Source organism: Monomorium pharaonis, chromosome 5 (genome assembly GCF_013373865.1).
Source record: "Monomorium pharaonis isolate MP-MQ-018 chromosome 5, ASM1337386v2, whole genome shotgun sequence".
Lineage (NCBI taxonomy): Eukaryota > Metazoa > Arthropoda > Insecta > Hymenoptera > Formicidae > Monomorium > Monomorium pharaonis.
The window spans coordinates 8,319,305-8,338,313 of record NC_050471.1 but is presented as its reverse complement, the minus strand read 5'-3'; the positions used below and the strand labels follow the sequence as shown (position 1 = coordinate 8,338,313).

General features: G+C 38.5%; 1 protein-coding gene across 3 annotated transcripts in view; it reads left to right on the top strand.

Moving 5' to 3' along the window:
- The window catches only part of LOC105831010 (myb-like protein P), a 32,539-nt gene that overhangs the window by 11,654 nt on the left and 1,876 nt on the right, over window positions 1–19,009 (top strand). For 2 of the 3 annotated variants that reach the window (XM_012670812.3, XM_036286539.1), the window contains 8 exons: window positions 1,997–2,137; window positions 3,067–3,193; window positions 11,678–11,916; window positions 12,698–13,220; window positions 13,434–14,982; window positions 17,271–18,041; window positions 18,350–18,516; window positions 18,602–18,801. In XM_012670812.3, the coding sequence (XP_012526266.1) occupies window positions 1,997–2,137; window positions 3,067–3,193; window positions 11,678–11,916; window positions 12,698–13,220; window positions 13,434–14,982; window positions 17,271–18,041; window positions 18,350–18,516; window positions 18,602–18,801 (3,717 nt within the window). The remainder of the gene's footprint in view (window positions 1–1,996; window positions 2,138–3,066; window positions 3,194–11,677; window positions 11,917–12,697; window positions 13,221–13,433; window positions 14,983–17,270; window positions 18,042–18,349; window positions 18,517–18,601; window positions 18,802–19,009) is intronic. The other variant, XM_012670813.3, reaches the window with a different exon arrangement.

Below are 19,009 nucleotides of genomic sequence, written 5' to 3'. Positions count from 1 at the left end.
CGCGCCGCGGACGACGGCCAGATGGTGGTACGAGTGATGAAACAAAAAGAGGCATGAACGCGCGCACACACATCGTGCTCGCTCGAGATTGGTCTCTCTCTCTCTCTCTCTCTCTCTCTCTTTCTCTCTCTCTCTCTCTCTCTCTCTCTTCCTCTCTCTCTGTTTCTCGACTCGAGCACCGTGGGATTCGCGCACCGTCGCAAAAAGGAGACCCGGGAGAGCATGCAAACCGAGCGAATGATCCTTAATCAACGTGAACAAACTGATCCGTTTGGAGCCGGGAGGGATTTGGTTTTGATAATGCGAGGGATTTGATAGGTTCTATCCGTCATGTGCAGTAAACGAAGAACTAACTTACGTTTGCTTTGGTAGTACTCGTAGTACCAGTAATTGAGTCGAAATTTCGATGAAGAACGGAGTCGAATGAAGTAAGCCGGTTGCACGATTCTCTGAATCTTCCGGTTTAAATTCCTCGAATTTCTCTCTCGTTCTCCTTCTCTTACGAAGAATTAAAATTTATCCTTACAAAGGATATGGAAACTTCCATGATGAAGCAAGCTCAATTTTTTAATAATAATAATTTGCAGTATATTAGATTATAAAAAACACGAAATAATAAAAGAAAAGAGGAAGACCATTTCTCAAAGCAGATTTTAATACTTAATATTTTTATATCAATTATTAAATATATTCTTTATATAAACTCTTTGCATGTCGATATAGTTGTCGAACTTAAAACGCAATCGTAAATTGAAGTTAGAAATAATATTTCAAACTAATTTGATCGTTAAATTTAATAACGATGTTGTAAGCATCTAAAAAATTGTAAAGTACTTAAGAACTTGAAATATTATTAATTTTAGCTTTACGATATCAGTACGTAGTTTATACGAAAAATATATTGAATAATCGATACAAAAATATTAAGCATCAAAGTACGCTTCCACCAAGAAATGGCACTCTTTTTTATTTCTAGTTATTAAACTTTTACTTTTAAATATTGTACTTATCAAAAGAAAATTTTAATTTGATTAATTACGGGAAAGTTGGGAACTGCGAACACGAGATAAACATGAATAATACTACTGCAGCACATTAGAGTAGTGATAATTGCTTATTTCTTGCACACCCATTGATAGTTCAATATATGCTCAGTGTTGCATTATAACACGATCATAGGATATTAGTTTACGTAAATATCATTACATATATTTTGACGACGATCACACGGAAGAGAATCACAAATACTCGCATTTATATTGCAAATTATGGATGCACGAAAATTATACGAAAATGATGTTTTCATAAATTGAAGTTGTAATTACATATAAATATATTATTAAATCTAAGTTATAATTTTAAATATATTAATTATATGAATACATGCAATTCGGCAGTGCTCCGCATTGGCGGCAGATAACTCCGAACGGCAAGGTCGTTATATATATTTTTTTAATTATGGTTTATACTAATAATATACGAATGCTAATTATTATACTTTAAAGCCACATGATTATCCTTTGAACAAAGACTTGTGCAATTGATAAATAATTACTAATTTTGTCTAACTTTTTTTAGGTATTTGCAAGTGTCCTATTTTTCTTTAAATATATTCACAACACATATAGATTTTTAATTAAAAAAATTTTTAGTAAGTAGTACATATTAATAGAAAAAAAGACAACTTGAAATTTCAGAGTTGAGGTGAAAGTTGTTCGATATATTTTTTAAAAAATATCTCCAGAGAGAATTCATCTGAGTAAACAACGACACGTAATTCTTTTACGCGCTGTGCGCTCTACGGAAGCGCTCGTGGAAGGTCAAGAAAGAACGAAGGCCGTTGATCGAAAGCCGATATTTGAGATGTAATTAATCGTCGATTCGGCGCCGCCTGTCGCCCGTTCGTACTTTACTCGCGCGCTCTTCGTCGCCGTCGTTTTACCTTGGGAGGCACACACATTCGTATGCTTACGTGCATTTAATCTCGCTGTTTCAGTTAGCAGTGGGCGGGGGTGGTGCTGTGCTGGTGCTCAGCGAGCTTGAAAGCATGGCGGCCAGGCAACAGCGGGAAATCGCTCAGCAAAGGCGCCTCCTGGAGCAGAAAGAGGCCCGCTTAGCCGTGCTTCGAGGCGCACAGGTGAGTTTCATTCGCTTCCATTTTCGTCAATTAGGGCAAAGTACCACTTGAAATCATACTTCATAGTGATCGTACGATCGAGAGAGAGTTGCCGTAAGAAGGAATATGAAACTCCAACTCGCAGAGAGTAACACCTGCGCGAAGTTCGATGACTCGTTCTGAAATTACTGTGTACAATAACATGCGTCAACCCTCGATGATTCGAGCGTTCGTCACGCGTTCTCTCTCCCTCGAGGATCACGGCGAGGAAGATCGATAGTATGCCTGTGCAGTTTACCGTTACAATGACCTTCACGACTGAGCAGCCTTGATCTCGAAGAGCGGTCTCTCGAAGAGGGAATGGGTCCCCGGTGGACCTATTCCGCCGTAATCTCGTTTCGCGATTCCATCAAAGTTGATAATGGCGAATTAAACTCGCGAATAAGAAACTATCGAAGGAGCAGTTTTGCTTGTTTTGAACTCTCGAAAATTCATTTCCCGAAGTATGTTGACGCGCACTTAAGAGTCAGGTTGCAGAGGATCAATAGGTGTAGGGAAAAAATCTAGTTGCGCAAATTGGAAATCTGATAGACTCCGCCGGAAAGGTACAAATTCGATATTTATAAGTCTCTCAAGTATTCCGGCTATAAAATTTCGAGGTAATCAAAAATTCAATCACAGAAACCAGAAATTCCGATTGATACGATCAGAATGCATTTTATATGTATTTTTTTGTTGTTGATGCAACCGAAACATTTTTCTCGGTGGTGTTAGAATTCAGGTCCTTAATTAATGGACAGTGGTTTTTTTTTGCAAACGCGGACATTGTTGCATTAAGATTTTATTTCTCTTCTTTCTATCTTAGTTATCCTAGTCTACTGTCATACGCAGTATCAGCTATGTATTCATTGTCCGTAGTGAGCGCATTTACGCACCGTTTATCGTTTCAGGAGCCAGCACAGCAGGACAGACTCGCCAGATTGAGGCACAAGCTGGACCAGCAACAGAGCAAGCTGAATCGACTGCGATTACTCAGATCGCAGACGGACCAGTCGCGTGTCAACAATGCGACATTGAGTAAGTCCATTAACATCCCTTTTGTATATCCCAACCCTTCGATTCCCGAGCCGCGCGGTATCCCAGATACAAATAGTGATATACTCGTTATGAATTGAAAAAATCAATTTACGCCGAATTATTTAAGAGTTGTAGAAGAATTAATTTTTGAACAGCCGAATAACAGAAAAATCGGAATGTGGAAACGGTGATTATATTGAAGAATTTAAAGTAACAGTATGATAATTTTATTCGACGCTTTTCAGCGATAATCTGTATTATGTTGTATATTTAATTAACAGTTAAATTGTTGGTGAAAATTATGAGGGAAAATACGAAGCTCTTTATTTGATTGTAAATTGATTCTTGCTTTCCTATATACGCAACATGGAAAACTATTTTTTTTTTTTTTGAGAGAAAAAGAGAGAGAGAGAGAGAAAGAGTCAATTTTCCCGGCATTAAGGGGACAGAAGTGGACATGGGCGGCGGCGGGTTAACGCGACAGATGCAAATTTTAATGGAATAAAAAGTTTGTCCCTCTAGCGCGCGCCGCATTCGTTTTTCAAATTGAAAATTTTTCAAACGCTCGTCTTTCAAATCTTTCGAATTCGCACGCCCACTCGTCCTTTTTAAAATGGATTGATGTATCGATGTCATCACGCGCCACACTGCGTTTCGATTCTGTAAAAGCTACGCATCGCCCTGCTCACATGCGCGCACGCGTGCATGCCTTGTTAATTGAGCATTGTTCAGATCGTTACGTCTGTACGGCGTAATGGAAAACGATAGCTGCGGTTTGCAATGCGACACGCCGCGATAATAACTCCGTCCTACGAAAGGGCGAAACACGCTACGCACGCTTCGTTACGGATATTCTCTCTAACGAATCGACGTGACGGAGAGACGGTCGGTTATGCGTCGACAAGTGCCCGTGACTGGAAAAAAAAAGATTGTAATGATCAAGGATTTCTGTGTGTCGTCGTTTTAATAAACGACGTATTGCGCCGTGAGTATGGTGGGCAATGGAAAAAACGCCCCGTCAAAGGCATTCTCTCTGTGTAGAGTAATTGCCCTCAAATATCCCAGCGTTTGACATTTAAATTAGCTGTACAATTGACGTAATTTCTGTGAATGAAAGCTCCAGAAATATCTCTTTTTTTATTTAATTTTTCGAGAAAAATTTTTCATTGTACTTCACAATATTTAATCATGCATACGGATAATAACAATTTTAGCTTTCCTATTTTTGTTGTTTAATCCATTTGATATTGACTTAGAATCTGCAACGTTTATTCTGTTGTATTGTTACGTATATTACCACGCATCTTTTTCATTTAAAAATGCAAACAAAAATCGACACACAATCAGCGTTTTTAATTAAAATTTTAATTTAAAAAGATTAATGCAGTTTACTCGAATCTGTATCATACATATGTGTGTTTTTTAAATTTTATTAAAAACAAAATAAAAATTAAGCTTATTGTCGCTAGTAATGATTAGCAGAGTAATTTTTTTTTTGTTTATTGAAAACGTAGAAAAATGACGAGTTTGTGCATTGTTTGTGCATTTTTAATTCCTAAGTTTTTTCTGGCAACAATCTGTGAAACTTCTCGCAGTAATCGCCCAGGATTTATCACACTCTCATGTCGCGAGGCAATAACTTCGCCTTTAACCCATTCAATTTCTAATCACGACGCCCGATCGTCTTATATTGTCTTTTGCAGGGTCTTGAAAGTTTCAGTAGTCAAACTTGTTGCAACTTGCTGCAAGCTCAAATGATTTGGCAAGAAATCTCCCGGCAGGAAGCTTCCCGTCGTCGACATATATTTCAGCCGGATTTCCCGACAGACTTGTACGCAGCGAACTAATTTACTATGCAATGCACGGGGGCTAAACTGTATTTGGGGGATTTTTCATCGCCGAGTATTCTCGCAAAATTTATGCGAAATTCGTCATATTTCTATAACAAAATATTAATTTCGATGTGAAAGAAATTCTGAAGGACGTCTAAAAGAATTTGAAATATTAAGGCGGTTTTTTTTTTATTCACAACGTGTCTCTGATCCATTTGTAAGAGAAATTATCGTATAATAAAAAAAGTAAAGGAATAATACTTGGATAAATTAAAATTTATAACGTCTATAATTTTTGAGATTATAAAATTGTGATCGTACAAGAAACGTAGAACATCCAGTTGAATTATCTGGATCGGACATTTGTTAATTTGCTGCGAGAGCACCTGACAGTTTATGTTAAACGATCACCTTTCCTCAAGATTCGAAATAACTCGGAATGTTAAATTACAGGGTAACGGACGTGCGAAGATAAAAACGCTAACTTCCGCCGCTCAAGTTCTCTACCAATCCATTTTCGTAGATCGGCGATATCCCTCTCTCGTCGACGGGGATCCATCTCGTTTCGGTAAACGTGATAAGGGAGATTTATCCTGTCTTCACATTGGGAAACGCGATTAATCTTCGGCTCGGCACGGCATGGCGACATCCGGGCACATTTCCAACCGGGAGGGTACTTTGCCAGTTTATAAATGAAATCCAAATACAAACCAATGGCTCGAAAACGGTGTGTCCGCGTGGTGCCTCGCTGTTCGTCGGCCGGGAATCATCCCCGGGAAATAAATTGGAAAGATTCGACCGGGGTCCACCGACCGCGCGTTTTCGTTTCCGCGCTGCACGCTTTTATAGAATGCAATCGCGCGGAACTCATTCGCGGTCGCACACCGGCCGGTAAATCATTCCCGGGCAAGCGCCGAAATATTCGAAACGTCGAGAGCGAGGGAATTTCACGGCGGAACGGAAGGTGCTCCTTGAATTCTTTAACGTGACTCGCCTAGCTGTACCAGACAGCCGCGTAAAATCGATGCGGCCGTCCATTGCGTTTCTATTTGTCATCAAAATTGAATGGCAAAATCAAAATTGCCGAGAAAGCGAGCTGCTGTATACAATTACAATACTTACACACGGAAGAGTAAATATATATCGTTGTATAGAAAAACGAAACCCCGTCGTTCGCAACGAGGGAAAAGGCGGAGCTCCGCTCGAACGGGCAGACTTCTCGGACAAGATCGCTCTTCGCTTGAACAAATATCAATTTCACCGAGTAAATTACGGCGCGCCGACTCGGCGCGATCAATTATATTTATCGCAATAGTAACAATCGCGGCGGTCAAATAGCCGGTAGCTGGTAAATCTGTTGCATTTAATTGCGCTCGCGATTTACTCGATCGGGACGGGAGTTCCGGAGGGCGGTGATTTTTTCTTCCCTCTTTTTTTTTTTTTAACCGTCCGCCGTGGAATTCACGCGCGCCGATCGAAACGAGCGCGCGACGCTCCCCTTTTACCTTTTGTATGCGCCGCGTTGCCACACACGATATTGACACGCAACACGTGTGACCACACCCAGCGGAACACGCCACTAGTACGCGCGTATATGTTGTGTAGGCTTGCCATAATTTTCATGACCTAATCCCGCGGCGCCATGCCGGATTTATTTTACGTGTCAATTAATCCTCGACGCACGGGTAGTGCGCGCCAAATCGTGTTCGTTTTTTCTTTTTTTTAATCAAGTAAATCAATTAAAGGACTTCATCACCGCCGATTATACACGAGAAAACGCTATCGCGACATTGCTGTTTGTTTTAGCGTAAATCGTTAACGCGGGGATTCTCGACGCTGATTGCTTTCCTAATTTGATGGAGTGCTCACCTAGATTACATATATATATATTTTTTTTTCAAACAAAGTATGAAAGTGTGATAAAAAACGGTGAAGTGCAGTTGTATATCCGCGTGCGTTTTGCTTGTTAAAAAGAGTTACGTAAAGTGAATAAAGAGTCTCCGGGCACTTTGCGGGCTTGAAGTTTTTTTCCCCGCAAAAGTATTCTCCTCCCCTTGCCAACGGGTGGGGAATTGAAATCGAAAAATTTATAACGTCCAACCGCCACCCAGTTATACGGAATTAATAATGAACATTTGAACGTAACGCTGGTTGCATTCGAATAAAGAAAATTTTCATATATCGGACGTTTTAAAATTGCAAGTAAAACGCCTGACAGCTATTGGAATCCCGGTTGCTCCGGGACGGTTTCGTGTGGCGCGAGCGGCCCGTCCATATGCATTTTCATGGCGCATTTTCCCCCTCGTCGTTTGATGTTGCGTTGCGCGTGGGCACGATATGTTCAGGTGAACTTAATGAACTTCGCATCTCCGATACTGTAAATCGTATCGACATTCTGAAATTGATTAGAATCTTAAGACGCGCGAGAAATATAAGATGACAAGAGATCCCATTTCTGTCTGCTTTCCATTCGTCTCCGCCTCCGACACTGAAGTTATTGATTTTGTTTTTTAAACGAGAAGCGAAACCATAAATAAAACAGGTCGGCCGTAAAATTGTAAAATTAAACGGTAGATTTAACGACGCGCAATTGGAATCTCGATTTTATGCACCTTCCCTCTATATCGAGGTGATCTGTCTCGCGCCTCTCAAGGGGCACTCTTTCCCCTTTTTGACGCGCGGAATAACATTTTCATATGCGACTCGCGCGGGAGGTTAACGTGAAGAAATTAAATATTATCGCGCGCGGAACGAAATTCCGGAGCGACGACAGCATCGCGCGTGTACTCGCGCGCGCGACGTGTCATTTGCCCCCGTGCATTTAAGCGACGCAACGACGTGGCGACGTGGATGAATCTATTGTTTAGTGTTGTCGCGTTTTATTCTACACACATATTCCGCACGTGCAAAACGCGACGTTCGTTCGTCGACGGAAAACGCGCGCGGGACGTCGATCGATGGAAAACGCGCCTGTATAGACTAGCCCTTCAGCTCCGGGAAGGTCGATACTTTGACAGGCGATTGTACGCGTGTGTGTGTGTGTGTGACACACACACACACACATTGTGTAAAGCATGACCACAAGGAAAAAGAATCCTGCAAACGCACGCCGTTGTAAAATGAGTACGTCGTTGAGCTTGAAAATTAATTTTTCACAGGGTTCTCGAACGCACTACTGTTTCATTGTTAATCAAGATGTTGGAAACGTTCAACGCAGTCAGGCAATTACACGTTTTATTCTTTTTGCTTTTCATTCTTTATTCTTCGTATAATTGCTTTATTATCAATCGCAATCGCCCGTTTGTCATGTGCATCGATACGCATACATGTACTCTTCGGTGTTCGGTACGTGTTCGTTTTCTCGTATAAGCAAGAGATAAGTAGGTTTGTTCAATGGATATTAATTGGCTATATTTTTGGAATAATTGAAATAAATCCGTAATTTTTCAGAGACACAAAATTAGGTAGACTTTTTCGACACTCAATATTTCGAGTACTTACATCGCTACTTTTATTTTTGCTGTGAGGCAAGATGTTTATTTGCGACAAGATAAAGAATGAAGACAGAGTGGCGAATATGCAGCAGTCACTTATAATTATGTTTATACGCCTAATGAAACTTTAATGAGATGGGGAAACGTAAGTGCGGTGACATTTGCAAATGAAGAATCATCACGCGGGGCGTAAAAAAAAGTTTTGATAACTTTTCAACCTAGTTGACCTTTCTCGAGAATTCTGAGCAGCCGATTAGTCACAGAGGATCTGTTATTGAAATTAAGGTTGCGGGGCAACACACATTCTGCGGCGAGAGAAGGTTTTTGGGACAAGTGTTGAAGGTAGACGAGACTCGTTTCCGGAATAAGAAAAGAATCTCAAAAGGAGCATTCGGTGGCTACGAAGAAATTGCTTTTGAATAGACCGACGACGGGAACGTGACGTTCGCGACGAGGAAACGAGTTCAAGGAACGTCTCTCAACAAGTTGAGCGTTCGAATTTCACGTACTTCGATACTTTTACGAATGTATTCACCCCGCGGGCTTTATGTGTATGTATCCCGAGTGGCGAATGGGCGGGCGGCATGCATAATCAGAGGCATTTGATTTCGTTGGTAAGACCAGAGACGATTGGCTTTTCATACGAGAGCTCTGTCGCGTTTCTACGAGTTTCTCGCTCGTTTCCATGCGTGTTAAAGCTAACATTGATTTAACCGCTTCCTCTTTGGAACATTAAAAGAGTCGAGCGTTTTTTGCGTTCGGCTGAAACTGTTAATAATTAAATGGCTGGTTCTCTTTATTCTACAGTTTGTTCCGCTTTTGTTAGTATAAAAGGGCGAATTAAGCTATTAAATCACTTTTCGTGTAAATACATTTGTGTTTATACAATTGCTTTTTGTATTACAAAAGTGCACCCAAATATATACATTTGAGTAGATCAAAGACGTCATTGAGCGATTTTCCGTCTTCTTCTAAAAATAGAGAAGACAATAAATCTCAATCAACTCTAATTGATGAGACTTTTAAAATACGTTTCGTCGTTTAATTTAGCGTCAATATCGCCAATATCCATTAAGCTTAACCGTAGTTGAATTGTTTTGCTAGTTCTTTTTGGACTCTGTCTGTAAAAGGAGATAAAGAGACAATTGAACTACTGTTGAAGTTAATTGGTGTTGGCGAAATTGATCCCAAATTAAATCCAACTACGATGAAAGTCAAATTACGCGGAAGGAATCAACTTTCGATCCTTTTATACGTCCGCGCAAATTATTCACAAAATCGCCCACCGGTCGCCCACACTTGAACTTTTTGCGCATCTCTATGCAATCGAGAGCTGTGTTTTCTCTTTTTAACATAAATAATATAAATTTTTGCTACATGTACATAATATTGTTGAAAAAGTAAATTTATGAATTATTAATTGAGAAAAAAAATTTAATAAACTTTATTAAACGTTCTGGTGAGGGTTCTTTTCTGATTATAATACATGTTTCTCTCTCTCTCTCTCTCTCTCTCTCTCTCTCTCTCTCTCTTTCCGTTGTTTTAATCGTTCATTCGATCGACAAACACATTGCCATATAAGTGAACACGTGTCGATCGATCTATGCCAATTGGCAAAAATGCCGATCGGCATACCGATGGCTTAACGGACTGTGGTCGACAAACAAAAGAAAATCGAGCCAAATCATCTATTCGGTATGCAAAAGCCGGTCTTGTCTTTGCAACTTGAAATCTCAGCACCGCCAAAGAATTAGTAAGAGTTAACTTTAAAATCTCATTGATTCTCCGTTTCGCAGTAAGAACAATGTGTTCGGAAAAGGATTCGTGCTATTCACTGCTTCTGAATAGCATAATAATAATTTCAAAGAAATAAAAACGAAATTGAAGTGAAGAAAAGAGATGAATTTTTCTCTTTTAAATCTATTTTCTGTTCTTATTATTTGCTTTATTTTATCGAAATATTCTATCGATTGCTTATGAAGTGTAACAATTGTGAATGATTTTTAAGAATAATTTTTTTATTATAATTGTATTCTCAAAGTTATAATTATATTCTCAAAGAATCAATTGTAATACATGCTGTATGTGTACATATGTAAATTAATACTCATATATCATCCAACAACTTTACTGAGCAGGATGTATTGGCGACACCCATTAACCGATTTCGTATAAATTTGAATTGCAATTGCGACAACGGCTATGGGATTATCAGGAAGTAATGAAAGACCATAAAGGATCCGTACCTGAGCAGATAGATAGTACTGAGAGACTCGACCGGGTACCAATCCAGAATTCGATAATGGAATTCCAGGTCACAGCAGATCGCTCTGTACGGCCAATACCGAGTTCCGTGTAGCAATATGTGGTTGGTTTAGTGGTCCATCGCGCACGTATAATAACTTTCTAATCTGATACGAAGTACGAGACGCCGTTTCGCCTCCTCGGCGCTTAAGATGAGATACCGGCCGATGGAATCCATGAAAGTGTATCGCTCTCAGATAAGTCACCCGGCGATGATTAATGCGCCCCGTTAATACGACGTCATCCCCGGGCGCCTGTTTTCGTAGCGTCCGTCGGTGTTGGGCGCAAGAGTGTGTACCCCCGAGGCCCCAATTTATTATATTGAATGTCAAAGGCCACATGAAAGGGTATATCTCGCTCATTTTCCTGCATCAATATTCGATGTATTTATCTCATAACGACGTATTTTAGAGCAATAATTTCCTCCAGATTTTAAAATTTCATGTGTGTGTGTGATCAATAAATATATTTAATGAAAATTGGTTGAAATAAGTTAAATGTAAAAGAGAGACACAATCCCGAGTGTATACATATGCACACACTTGAAAACATATTAAATATTTAATGAAGTATGACTGACGAGTGACATTTCTCTAAATTGCTTGAAATTACGAATTACAATTTAAAAAAATTACAATTTCAATGCAGTAAATAATCCACTAGAGTGAATTTTTAGATACGTGAAAATTGATAAGACTTTTTTAGTGTCACAGCTTTCAGAAAATATAGTCTTTATTTATTTTAATAAAGTATACATAGTTCTTTATCTTTACTTTTTTATTACGTATTATTATCCTTATTAGTCTCATTTGTTCTTTATTCTTATTATTTCTCTTTCGTTCTTCCATCCGCAGCCTCCGATCTGGACTGCATCAGGGCTCTCTTCAATGAGAAGGAAAAGGAGCTCTCGTTGGCTGTAGCGAAGGTCGAGGAGTTGACGCGTCAGCTGGAGGAACTCCGAGGTCGTCAGAATGTCCCCGCCGGTGGTGGAAGCGCCGGTAGCATTGGGGGCAGCCTCACGGGTGCCACCGGCAACGGCCATTTGGTTACCCCGGCCAGCGCTGAACTGGAGAAACTCAGGAGGGAGCTTATGGTAAGCTCGCGCCATCGATTATGATCCCGAAAGAGCCGGCCTTGTCTCGCAAAAGCGTTCCCACGGGAACATCACCATGCTCGTTCCATTTTCAACCTACGCTAATTGACTATAAATACAATTCAATTACGACATATTTACAATCCAGAAAGCGACTATACGAATGCTATTCTAAATTATGAATGTTTAAACCCAATTTTTTTCTTGATTTTTATTAGATGCCAAAACGTATACTGATATTTTTATAGTTTATTTTTTACAACTTTTGTCACTTAAGCTTCAAAACAATAGATAAAATAATAGTATGTTATTTAATTATTTAATTTAACAACGGTTTATTCTAACGAAATTTTTATTAATAAGTATAAAGTGTTAATTATTTTATCTTTACTTTATTATTAAATAACCAAATATTTAGTGCCTTAATTTTTCACATATATTTTTATTGTTTTTTTTTTACATGATAGGAGCGGCTCATAAAAAATAATATAAAAATAATGAGCTTTTTAAATAAGAATGAAAACATTAAGAGATTATTATTTCTTAGTCATCTATCTATTTTTTTTATGTGAAAAAAATGTTATCTTTTTATAGTTCTTGGTTATAATAGTAATTATGAACATGTCCATAAGTATATGAGTATACATTAGTAGTACACTAGTTGACAATGAATCAGTTATAACGATATTTTTATATTGCGCGTATTTTGAGTGTATAAGATTTAAGAAAAAGTAACACAATAAACAGAAATGCGAATTTGTGTCTTTAATTTGTGCCACAGTATCGCAACAAGATGAACGAACAGCAAAACCAAGTGGTGTCCCAACAACGGCAGGCCTTGACACAACGACAAGCCGAGATGGCATCGATAGACGCGCGAATAGCTCAACTTCAGAGTCGTCTCCAGCGCAAGAGAGCGTTGAATCAACGATTGACGCATCAGGTGGGTCCTAACGGCGGCGGTGGTGGCGGCGGTGGCAGCGTTAACAACACAGGATTCCCCGACACGAAGCTCGACGGTTTCAACAACGGGGGCAAACTAAGACCGGCTGGCAATATCGCCGCGATCGAGCCGTATTCACACATACCGAACGACAATGATTTCAATCTGAACAAAAACGACCCCAAGTACCAGACACTGCCATATAACACCAAGTTCACGATGAACTTCAAGGCTATAGAGGACGACGTGAACAAAAATAAAATACAACACTCGGCGAGCGCCTCTCAGTTGGGACAGCGGCCGACCTTTCAGCAATACGGCCACCAAATCGTTCACAGCCAGTCGCAATCACACATTCAAGGTGAGTATCTTACGATTTAAAATTTAAAATTTATAATAAGCACAATTAGTTGTAACATTAAAATTGCTTGAGATACTGAGTTTTTATTTTAATGAAAATATAATTTGTTACATAAGAGTCTTCAAATTAATGACCAGTATCATAAAGATGTAATTATTATTGTATCAATAAATATAATTTTATGTGGATCTAATTGCCACTTAAAATATTTAGGGCAATCTCAATTACTAGGAAACAATCAGCAACAACAGCAGCACAATCAAAATCTCGGCAATCAACCTACCACGATCCAATCCAACTACAATAATAACAACAACAATAACAACAATAGCAACAATCTCATCTGCAATCCTGCGCATAACTTCAGCCCGGACAATCTGTCGCAAGGTCTCCGTCTTCACCAAGGCCATCAGCATCAACAGCAATCACAGACGCAGCAACAGCATCAGAATGGCAATCTCCAGCAGAAGCAACACAATATAACCGGTATTAACAGCACATCGACGACGTCAAATCTCGTCGGTGTTACCGTCCCATCGATCGCGCAAACCACGCAGAACCAACATCGAAATCTGCAGCAGACCGTAGGCGGTCATCAGAAACCAGTGTCAAGCGTGGCGCCAAGTTTTTCAGTTAAGTCGCAGATCTATCAAACCTCCTCAACCAAGATTCATCCGGTTATGCCGCAGACGTTAAGCCTACTAGGTCGCGGACATAACGCGGCGCAAAACTACATCGGCAACAATCAACAGTTAGCGACAGCAAACACGCAGTTACAAATCATCGGAAATCAGGAAGCGAATTATAGACATGGTTATTCCGTCGTCCAACAGCAACCGCAGCAACAACAGCAATATCAAAATCAGACGACGAATATTCACACGTCTTCTCCGGCGGCCGTCTATCAAATGCAAAGTTCATCCAATCTCATCGGTCTTCATGGAACTACTGCGACGACCTTCGGTAATTCTTCCCAAAAGTATAATCAATCATCCCAGGTGTTGAGTTCTAATGATCTTGCACAGAATCAGGATCAAATATTGAATAATCAGAAGGCCAAATTTGAACCGAGTAAAAATCAGGACAAATTCGAACATGCAGTACCATCTAACAATAAGCACGAACAGCAGCAGCAACAGATAAGGTACGATCAAAATCTCACGGGCAAGTACGAAATTCAGCAACAGAGTAGCAAACATGATCCAAGTCAAACTAAACATGATCAACACTTGCACAATGTTAAGTATGAGTCTCAGAATTCGCAACAATACGTCAAACACGAGCAGCAACAACAACAGCAGCAACAGCAACAGCAGCATGAGGGAAGATTGTCAAATAAGTATGATCATAATTCAACATTTAAGCATGACCCTTCAAGTGCCAGTCAATATAAGCCGGAATACAAGCCTGAGCCGAACAAGTACGAAGGCAGCGGCCAGAACAAATTTGAGATGGTATCGGCCAAATACGAACCAAATCCCACGACGAAACATGCAGTAGTCGACCATGTGGCCAAATTCGAAATCTCCGCGAAAACATCAGACAGGCCATTCGAATTTGACAGATCGGCGATGAAGAGCAGCGACGGCGATAGGAAGACTTTCAATGAGCAGCGAATAGAGGACAAGACGAAACCAGCATTGCCGCCGAAACCGAGCAAACCAAATCCGCCACCAAGACTGACTCATCATGAAAAGATCGACGTACCGTCGTCCGAAGGAATCAATGAGTGCAAGATAACTAACGTAAATCTTAATTCAAGGTTTGTATACACTTTTAAAAAAGAAAAGTCCGATTTATACATGAAAGTTTTGTTGTGTGTAAAAATAAGAAAGAATTAAACTTTGAAAATTGTAGGATCTTATGTTATACTCTTATTTTGAGTTTCTCTATTAAAATATATTGTGTGTTTGTCAGTAATTTTCCTTCTCAGCATTACGAATGTTTTTATCATAAAGATATTTTTGGAAAAAAGTTTTATAATCTAAATCGATCGTTTTATTTAAATACACATAAATTTAAACAAGTAATTTTAAATACAATTATAAATATATTAAAAAGAATTCTACTTTTTCTTAAAAATGTTTACGTGTAATTTATTTCCAAATATTTTATAATTATAAAATTAATTTAAAATAATTTATTTTGAATATTTTTAATATTTTAAAATCTTTGTTATTATTTAGTGAAAGGTTTTTATCTATTATAGTTTAAATCTGTTTAAGTTTATCTTTACACTTTCTTCACTCACCTTTCATAAAGTTACGAGGAGTCATCAAGAAATTTATTGAACAATTTGCGCGGACTCGGACTGCGGAATGACAAAACGATTACCGGGTTAATTATAAATGTTAATTAGTTCGCGATCGATTTGGCCAGTGAATCGAAGCCTGTCTCGAATAATAGACACCGAAATAGAACCGCGGCTCCGTGTACCGCGGAGACGACAAGAGCCCGCGGCTCCTCTTAGTGTTCACGAGTTCTCCGATCAGTACACGTTAGTGTGATATATATGATTAACGTGTCTGCGTGGTCTGCGTTTGTCCGGTGACGATTTCGTGCACGATTAGTCGTAAATCGATGTTCAACTGCATAGCTGTTAATCACACCTGTCCGTTGGACGGTTGATGTCGATAGACATATCGAGCGACAGCCAGATTAGATACAATCGTGTAATTTAATTGCAGGTTTTTATTTATTTGTATCTTTTGCGACCAACAATTCGACACGATTATTCAGGGTTCATAAAATATTGGATGCGATTTCGACGTTACGAATTATATTCGGTTTTCCTATAGTCACAGTAGGTAGAAAATTACAAATTTCATGACCGAATTAATTTTTTTCGACAGTTATATTGCGTATAATTTTCTTATTTGTATTTTATTTTTTTCGGGGTTTTTAATGACACAATACTAAATACAAACATTACATTTACAAATTAATTTTTTAAGATTAATATATTACACTTCTAGATTGGAAATAAAATTATTAGCTACAATCACCACTCTTAATTCATTCATGTATAGTTAATAATATTACAATAATGTTTCAATGTAATTATAGACTTTTTAATTTTCAATAGAAACTTAAAATAAACATTACAACGTTTCGATTGCCTACAGTCTTTTTCAAGTAATTACAACAATTACGGAATTTTTAAAAATTTATTCTCGGAACATTTGACGAATGGATTCGTGCCCGCGAGACCAAAGTTCGAACTAACATATACCATAATAAGTTATTTCTATGAATCTTACATGTTTCGTGCATCGTAATTGTGATAATTATTTAATTAGAATTATAAAACTTTAAAAATCACTCTATACTAAAGGGAAGCAACCGTCGAAATAATAGTGCCAAAAAGAGGGATACCGACAAAAACATTTTATAGTATTGATTTAATAAATTTGTTACATATTAAATTCAAGTTTTCAGTATCAGTTTATAAATTAATAACATTCTTATTTTTCCTTGTGAAACATTTCTTATTTATAAACCGATTCAATTTCCAGACCGATACTGAGGACCTGAATCCAATATATAAACAGACATACTAAGTCAACATAATAAAATGTTTTCATCAGCGTCTCTCTGTTTGACATTGTCATTTCGACGGTTGCTCTCTTCTAGTGCGGACTGATTTTTAAAGTTTAATCGTTTTAATTAAATTATTATGATAATTATGACGCTCGGAACGTGTAAGATTCATGAGAATAATTTATTAAGGTATGTGTTAGTTCGATTTGGTTTAAATTTGCACCTTTTAATGTTCGAACTTTGATCCCGCGAGTACGGACTTATGATTCGCTAAATGTTAAGAGAATAAATTTTGAAAATTTTCTTAGTTATTGTAATCACTTGAAAAAGACCATAAGTGATAATCGAAACGTTGTGATATATTATTTAAAGTTTATTTGAATTTTTAATAAAAAAATTACCAGTTAAATAAACTAAGTGTTTAATTCTTATTAATATTTATTACTGGCGACAATAAGGATTTTAATAAGGATTTTAATAATTTCAAATTTGATTTTATAAATCTCGTAGGTCGGATAAGGACGAGGATATACCGCCGATTCCTACATCAGAACCGCCTGAATCTCCTACGGATACACAGCTAGCGAATCATCAGATTCTCAAAGCTCGACCGTTGACACTGAAAAAAGTACCAATATCGGAGCAACCGAAGCTGAGATATGCCAAATCTAATGTCCATGTGTCGATAAATCGACGAATTGAGATGCCCCCGGCATTCCTGTTCCCGGAAACAGAAATCCCGGCGGATCTCATGCAAACCGAACAACAGCAACATCAACCACAAATCATCGACACGACAGACAATTGCAAGAACATTATCAGCGACGATATCGGCGACAGCGAGAGGCTGGAGGAAGCGGACATCATTGACGCTTTGAATGTCATCAATATAGAGGATAAGCCGAAAATGAAGACCGACTCAGAATTGACCGGGGGCACCGGTGGCGAAATGGAAACGACGGACGGAGGCAAGATATCGGAGGTAATGAGGAGGAAAAAAGGAAATCTCAAGTCGTCAAGTACGGGAGGCGGAGGCGGCGGCGGCAAGGTCAATCTGTCCAGGCGGGTATCGTTTGATCCACTGGCGTTGCTACTTGACGCTAGTCTCGAGGGAGAACTCGAGCTCGTGAGGAAAACCGCGAAAGAGGTCGCCAATCCGAGCTCTGCCAATGACGAAGGCATCACCGCTTTGCACAACGCCATATGCGCCGGTCACCTTGAGATCGTCAAATTCCTCGTAGAGTTCGGTTGCGATGTCAACGCTCAGGACAGCGACGGATGGTAAATTAAACGCAGTAGATTGTTTTTGGTATTTGTGTAAAGGAGATTTGATGAATAATTCTTTACTTGATTTCAAGTAGCTTTACTTAACAGATTTTTTCATTTAAAATTTAATTATAAAAATATATAATATTAAAGATTGAACAATTTTGTTTTACTTTGATAAAATTTTAAGAAAAATTTGATGACTTGGTAACAGAGAATTTGTTATTAAAATGAGAAGAGATTAAAATTTGGAAATATGAGAAGTAGTATATTGCAAGATATTTTAAACCTACAATAATCTAAATCTAATATTTTTCATATAGGACACCGTTACATTGCGCTGCCAGTTGCAACAATCTATCCATGGTGAGATTCTTAGTCGAACATGGTGCTTGTATTTTTGCGACCACGCTTTCAGATCACGAGACCGCCGCGGAGAAATGCGAGGAGGACGAGGAAGGATTCGACGGATGTTCGGAGTACTTGTACAGTTAGTATCATAAGAGCGAAATTCAAAATCGATTGTAATAATAAAGGATACATTTGTGTAAAAATCCGTTCTTTTTGACACACAGGTGTTCAAGAAAAGCTAGGGATCATGAATAATGGTCAAGTATACGCAGTTTTCGATTACGAGGCACAACACGCTGATGAACTTTCGCTGAAGAATGGTGATTCTGTAGTCGTACTTCGAAAGGGGGATGATAATGAACGAGAATGGTGGTGGAGCAAACTCGGACATAAAGAAGGCTATGTACCTCGGAATTTATTGGGGGTAAGTCGTTTAATTGACGAGATGTAATAAACGAGATTAATTTTTTTTAGGGAATTGAGCAAAATTATCATCAAAATGCATTTTATAATAAATCATATATCAAAGTATAAAATTCTTTTATTGTTTTATACTTAAAACTACATACTTTAAATGAATATTAAGGAAAAAAACAAAAGTGCTTTCTAAATGCTAAAATATTGTTACCATA